The sequence below is a fragment of the Portunus trituberculatus genome, chromosome 36 (assembly GCF_017591435.1).
Source record: "Portunus trituberculatus isolate SZX2019 chromosome 36, ASM1759143v1, whole genome shotgun sequence".
Lineage (NCBI taxonomy): Eukaryota > Metazoa > Arthropoda > Malacostraca > Decapoda > Portunidae > Portunus > Portunus trituberculatus.
Genome location: NC_059290.1, coordinates 4,749,225 through 4,756,724, shown reverse-complemented (window position 1 = coordinate 4,756,724; position 7,500 = coordinate 4,749,225). Strand labels below are relative to the sequence as shown.

Sequence of the window (7,500 nt, the reverse complement as noted above, 5' to 3'; positions counted from 1 at the left end):
CGCACTCATCCATTCATCTCTACCTCTGTCTGTCTGTCTGCTTGTCTCTCGTTATGTCTGTTTAACTCCCACCCCTCTCTCTCTCTCTCTCTCTCTCTAGCATCCTTACCATTCATTCAGCCACCTGTTATCTTTACCTGTCTATTTCACACCTATTCTCCTATTATTTTCTATATATCTGTCTATATCACACCTGTTTTCCCATCTACCCTTCCATTTCCTTCACTCTTCTCCATTCCTTCACAAACTCACTTATCACACTTCGCTTGTCTGAATTACTTCCACCCATCTATATACCTGTCTCCTTTTTCACCATCCCAGTGCTTACCCGTCCCCCATCTGTCCAACCCGTCCTGTCCGTCCTTTTATCAACCTTCCCGCCCACTCACTCACTCTCCCACCTACTCTTCCTACTCCCTACTCCCCATCTGTGCTCACCTCAGTCGTGCGCATTCCTCTCTCTTAATCTTCCCGCCAGTCTGTGTGTGTGTGCGTCAGTTTTTGCCTGTCCTCCCGCCCGCGTCTTGCCTTCCCGCCTGCATCACACTGTTACCACGCCCTAGGAACCAGCGGGCCCCTGTGACCTTTAGCATAGATGGAATGTTTACTAGGCACCTTATTGGGAGTAGGATCTGGCTACACTGTGACCCCCCCTTCTCTCTCTCTCTCTCTCTCTCTCTCTCTCTCTCTCTCTCTCTCTCTCTGGTGCGGTATTTTGTTATCATTTGATGCATTTTAAGATGGAGAAAGTATTGATGGAGGAGGAACATGTGGGCGAGGAAGGAGGAAGAGGAGGAGGAAGAGGAGGAGGAGGAGGAGGAGGAGGAGGAGGAGGAGGAGGAGGAGGAGGAGGAGGAGGAGGAGTTGGACATGGCTTTTGTATGTAGTAATGATTGTGAGGGTGGAGGAGGTATGTCTTTAGTGGAGGAGGCGGAGGAGGAAGAGATTGTAATAGAAGAGAAAGGATGCCTACCCCTCTCTCTCCCCTCTCCCTTCTCTCTCTCTGCCCCCTCCCACACACACACACACACACACACACACACACACACACACACACACACACACACACACACACACACACACACACACACACACACACACTCACGCATCACTACACACAAACACACGCGCACCTCATTGGGTTTAATTTCTTGCATACATGGACTTTCTCCTCGGAGCGCAGAGAGAGAGAGAGAGAGAGAGAGAGAGAGAGAGAGAGAGAGAGAGAGAGAGAGGAAAAGGAGGAATAGAAGTTTGCTCTCTCCTTCTCATGCCAAGCCAAGGTCATTTTGCCCACACTAGTCACCAAATTCCCATAAAAAAAACATTCTTAAAACCACAATTTGAATCTATTTTCTGTAACTTCTCTTTCCCATTTTTTTCCTCAATTCTCCTATTCAGTTTTTCCTTTTTCCTTTACCTCAGTTTGATTATTCGATTCAGTGTTTCTGTGTTCCGGGAAAGGTGAGACAAGGTAATCCAAAGGTAAAAGGCTTATCCAGGTGTCACGGCCTTGATTGCCTACCTACCTGACTGCCTCACCTTGCCTCACCTGCCTGTGTTCACCTGTGTTGTGCTTTCCGTGAATCCATTTAATCGCGTGACGGGACTTTGAAGGTGATGTAGCGACACACGGACAGACAGACAGATAGGGGATGATAGCGGGATTTTCTCCGTCAATATACGAGTAGAAGTGAAAGATTTTACAGGATAGTTGGCTTTAAATGTAGGTTAATTAGTCGTGATTGAATGTTTTTGGTCCGTGGTAAGATAAAACTAAAAAGGAAAAAGTTTGATATAGTAAGAAAGGAAGAGATTGAAGAGAAAGAGTTTGCAGAATGGCTGCGTTTGTATGTATGTTAGTCGTGATGGAATGATTTTGGTCCGTGGTAAAATAATAATGCAGAAAGGGAAAAGGTTGATATAATAAGAAGAAAGAGAGTGAATAGATTGGTTTTGGTGAGTGTATGGTAGAACTGTATGAAGGGAGAAGGAAGGGTTTTTAGGAGAATAACATGGAGGGAGGAAATTAAATGGAAAGTTATTGATGTGTGATAGAAATGAGAGATGGTAGAAGTGAAAGAAATGAGAATGAGAAGTCAAAAGGTAGAGGCTGAATAGAATGGTTAGGTTAACGTAAGGTGAATTGAGGCGTGCTAAAAACGGCTTGTGTTTTGTAAGGAAGGAATACGTAGCAGTGTTTGTGTATTGATAGCTGTACAGACGTGGTGAAATGATATGGGTAAGAAAGGGCATCTATAAAAAAGGAAAGAAAAAAAAGTATAAAAAGGGCGCCTGTGTATTGTTAGTGGCTTGCTTAATATAGTGAGCTTATGAAAAGACGATACATGTTTGTGGTAAGATATGGCTTGTGCAATGTTGTGTGGCCGAGGAGAGTGAAGCAGCTCGCGCGTTGTAATGTATTGGTGTGTGCTGAGGTGGTTTGCTTAACGTTAGGTACTGGTGCGTGAGAGTTTTGTTTGTTAAATGTAGTGTGTCTTGAACAGAAGGGTGCGTCTGTGGTGAAATGGTTTGCCCAAGTCAGGTAGTCAGGCGTGGAAGAGCGGCTTGTGTTTTGCAAGGTGTTAATGCGTGAAAAAAAGGAAAGAATCGTTCGTTTATGTATAGTATCGATGCAAGATGGAAATGTTTGCTTAACTCCATCAGTACTAGGACGAATTTCTACCATGAGTTTTGGGTATGATTAGACGAATTTATTGACATTAGGCAGGGTTTATGAAGGTCAGAATTAATGGCCACAGTCCTCACTATTTCAATCCCCACATGAGTGTCTGAAGCTGTATAAAAGCACCAGATAGTAAACAGAATAAATATAAAAACATGTTCTAGTACTGAAGGGGTTAAGAGAAGCTGCCGATAACGTCCTAAAGTTTTTAATTATAATGTTAGTGAGTGGTGCAGTTAGAATACGTGTTGTCGATGTAAGAAAACAAGGAGACTACATAAGGTCAGTTACAATACACAAGGCAACACACAAGCACTTGACTCTCACCCTCTGCCACCATCCGTCACTTCATTTATTCATCCTTCTCTTAAAACTGATGTCTGAACACTTACCTCGTTTCTGGTGAGTTTATTCTGCTTCTCTATCTCCTTATTCGTGAAAGTCTTTGAGGTTGTGATGGGGCGGGGAGGTAAAGCTTATCATTTTAAGCTTCATTTTGTCTTGCCCGTTGTTTAATTAGAATCTCATTTGTGTTTCTTCTCTTCCAGACTCGCGGTGTTACCTGAGTCAGGGAGGGTCCGTGGACAACTTCTTCGTGAGGGAGAGTTTACCTGTGGGCAGCCTCATAGGTAAGCACATAAGTAGACAGGTAGATAGGTACAGAGCGTGAGGAGTTCCTATCTACCTTTCTCCCCCCACACGACCCTTTGTCTTTTTCTCCCCTCTCGTTCCCTGCTCCCTTCTCCCGTCTCTCCCCTTGTGTCAATATCCCGGGCTAGGTCACCCCTCTCTTCATGTAGCAGAGACACGCACGTGCAGCTGTATTGTCCTCCTGCAGGCACGCTGAGGCTGGAGGGGGATGCCAGTCAGGACGGCGATATTTACCTCAGGCTCAAGGAGAAGGACACGTCGGTCAGCATCTCTCCCAACTCCAAGAACATCACACTCACCAGGAAGCTTGATAAGGAGGTGTGTGTGTGTGTGTGTGTGTGTGTGTGTGTGTGTGTGTGTGTGTGTGTGTGTGTGTGTGTGTGTGTGTGTGTGTGTTGTGTGTGTGTTTGCTGTTGTCACTGGTGTAAGGTGTAAGGTAAGAATTCTCTCTCTCTCTCTCTCTCTCTCTCTCTCTCTCTCTCTCTCTCTCTCTCTCTGACAAATCAAATGCATTATCTTTTATATCACTGACCTTTTTTTAATGTAATTTTTGTTTATTTACCTTCATTTTCGTTGTCATTTATTGAAAAGAATACCATAATTTTTGTATACATTTTCACCTGATTGACCTTACAAGACTTCATTTATTTATTTGCGTATTTATGTATTTATTCTAGTATGCAAAAACTAGTATCTTAAGTGTAGCTAGTTAAGGCACCTGTCAGTTACTTGTTAAAAATGCTACTTAGATTATCTCCTTGTTGTTTGGTAGCCACTAGTGACCTGCACGATGTAGTAGGAAATTGTTTGGTCATCTCCTGTTTTGTAAATGTTTATCCGAAGTCCTTTTTTGGCGTGTGTTCTTTCATTATTGTTTTTAAGGATATTATTTGATTTGGTTTTCATTTTACATCAGTCAAGTGTGTGTGTGTGTGTGTGTGTGTGTGTGTGTGTGTGTGTGTGTGTGTGTGTGTGTGTCTCGAATTGATATATGTGAGCTGTCTTTATTCACTATTCACTTCTCAAACAGTCGTAACCTTACTTCCCGTTTTCTGTTTGCAGGGAAAGGAAGGAGAATCTCAAGTCACTGTCAACGTTATTTGTGATCGACGCGGCACCACTGACCCTGTAAGTTTCTCTCTCTCTCTCTCTCTCTCTCTCTCTCTCTCTCTCTCTCTCTCTCTCTCTCTCTCTCGTGTCTCTCCACCCTCCAGCCTTCATCATCCCTCATTCTTTACTCCCATCTATAATCCCCATGATGGTCCTCCACCCCTTATACTTTCACCACCATCCATCTATCCACCTTTACGTTGCCTCCACCCTCGCTAACCTAACCTTACCTAACCTAACGCACTTGGAAGGTCATGTCCACTCACTACACTCTCTCTCTTTCTCTCTTCCTCAACAGAGCATCACCATCCCGGTCAACATTCGCGTGACAGATGACAATGATAACGCTCCAGTATTTGTAAACAGTCCCTACTACGTCAATGTGTCAGAGGTAAGTACTATTGGGAGGGACAAGGTTAGGTTAGGTTAGGTTACGTAAGGTTAGCGTTTAGGTTAGCTTATGTTAGTGGTGAGAGATTTCGTAGTTATGTAGTGGTTGGAATGAAAAGTTAGGTTAGGTTAGTAGAGAGAATGAGAATACTATGTTCTGGTTGGAATAATAGGGTTAGGTTAGGTTAGTGTTGAGGGATTGTAGTTATGTAGTGCGGTTAGGTTAGGTTAGCTTAGTGGTGAGGGATTGTAGTTATGTAGTGGTGGGAATGGAAGTTTTAAGTTAGATTAGTGGTGAGAGTGAGAATAGTTTAGCTTGGTGGTGAAATACTCCTAATTTACGTAGTGGTGAACCTTTTTTCTAATTTATCTTGAGGTAATTATGAGTACGTATAAGTTTTTTAACATTTTTTTCTGATCGCTTGTTTTATATTTCATTGTTATTTACAAGGTAGATGTGACTTATCTGTCTTGAGGTAGTCTGACGTAAATTATTTTTTTTATACTCATTTAATTATTTTTAAGATTAATTCGCTGTTTTGATTTTCAGTTTCCTTCTGATGTGTGTGTGTGTGTGTGTGTGTGTGTGTGTGTGTGTGTGTGTGTGTGTGTGTGTCGAATTCATATATGCGAATTTTTCCTTTTTCTCATATTTTTTTCCTCTTCTTCAAAGTTCAAAGAATATTGATGGTCTTGGTTTGATTTCTTTCAGGTTCCAATAATTCCTTTCCCTCGTCCGTCTGTCGGAGTATATAAGTCTTGTTTTATTGGATTCTTTTTTTTTTTTTTTTTTGCTTTGATTTTCTTCAGGTTCCAATATTTTCATAGACGTGTTTTTTTTTATCCGTTTTGAACACCTGTGCTTGGTAAAATATTTAAACATCTATCTATCTATTCATCTATCTATCTATCAGTCTGTCTGTCTTTTTTGTTCGCCTGTCAGCTGATCTGTCCATTTATCAATGGATCAATCAGTATGTCATTAATTTAGTCTCTTATAATCGTCTATCAATCAATCAATCAATCAATCTATCTATCTATCTATCTATCTATCTATCTATCTATCTATCTATCTATCTATCTATATCTCTCTATCTATCTATCTATCTATCTATCTATCTATCTATCTATCTATCTATCTATATATATATATATATATATATATATATATATATATATATATATATATATATATATATATCTGTATCTATCCATCTACGTTCTTGTCTATCTATCTGTATCTATTTACATACCTATCTATGTCTATCTATCTGCTTGGCATGTCTCTCCTAGCTGGCTGGCTGTCTGTCTGTCTGGCTGGCTGGTTGGTTCCTTTACTCGTCTGATCCGTATTTGTTTAGTTCGCGAAAAGTTCTCAAGTTGCCTCCTCGTCGTGACCGCAGCTGCTGCTTCAAGATTTTTCCATTAGGTTTTTTCCTCCCTTGAGTTCTTCTGTATTTGTTCTTGGTTCTTTCGTTCCTGTGAGCGCGTGGGTGAGTGTCTGCGACGGCCTGTGACGGTGTGTGGCGGTGTGTGACTGTCTTGGCCTCTTTCCCCAGGTGACCGTGGTTGGGACCGTCATCATGGGAGACATACTAGCTGAAGACGAGGATCAGCAGGGACCTTTTTCCACTGTTCAGTACTCCATCCAGCCTGGACCATACTCAGTAAGTAATAGAAGCCGTCAGTAACTGTATTTCTAACTAAGCTAACCTAATCTAACCTTAACCATGCTGGGTGGGGAAGGGCGGGTCAGGGAGACGGTGCGTGTGATGCAATGGAAACATGGCAGAGAACCCTCGACTGTGATATAGTGGCACTGCACGTGACCTCGCCATTCGTGTAACCAAGTGGTCCCCGTGGCCTGTTCGTGATCAGGGCCCGTGACTCGCCAGCAGGAAGGTGTGTCCGTGGCTGTCCGTAGCGTGTCCCTGGCTGTCCGTGGCGTGGAGGAAACCGCTACCTCATTGATAAATCGTTTAATTGTATATCCATTATCGTTTATCTTTGCAGTCACCTACTTATCCTGATGAGGTGACCACGAGGGCAGGTCAAGGCAGTCCTATAGCGTGGCCTTCACTGCGCACCGCCTGGAAACAAATTGCAAGGTTCTTACAGCACAGCGAGCGTGATATCTTGCATGGGTTAGCGCTCCGGACTCAGATTTAGTTTGTAATCGACGTGGCATTCTTAACCTCCACAAGTGTTGCCTTTCGCCCCAAATACTGAGGTTAAGGACTGGGTGACGCGGAGGCCCGAGCTTCACGCCACTGTTTTATGTTCGTGTATGAGGTGGTATGAGCCGCGTGTCACTCACTGTGCGACATTGTTCTGAAATTGTATGACTAGAAATTCACCGGTGTAAATATTCCTGGGTGCATTTCATAGTGTTCAGTTATGGATTATGTTGTGGGCTATAGTATACTTTGTAAATGGTTTATAATGTCGTTTATATTACTTTTCGTGGTTGTATGGTATTTACTCGGAAATTCTATCTTTTTACAAGAGTCAGGATATAACAGGAAATAATAGGGGTTTGTTAAGAGAAAGCTTGCAAGAAATAGATACGAGTAAAAGGAAGTAAGTAAACATTAAGAGGAAGTTTACTAGAAGAAGCAAGCACGAACCAAGAGGAAGTAGGCAAGAATAAAAAAAAAAAAAAT

General features: G+C 42.4%; 1 protein-coding gene across 1 annotated transcript in view; it reads left to right on the top strand.

Annotated features, from left to right (window-relative positions):
* Positions 1 to 7,500, top strand: part of LOC123513380 (protocadherin beta-4-like) — a 116,988-nt gene that overhangs the window by 92,608 nt on the left and 16,880 nt on the right. The window contains 5 exon segments of the mRNA XM_045270502.1: positions 3,235 to 3,315; positions 3,525 to 3,655; positions 4,400 to 4,465; positions 4,746 to 4,838; positions 6,397 to 6,504. Coding sequence (XP_045126437.1) covers positions 3,235 to 3,315; positions 3,525 to 3,655; positions 4,400 to 4,465; positions 4,746 to 4,838; positions 6,397 to 6,504 — 479 coding nt within the window.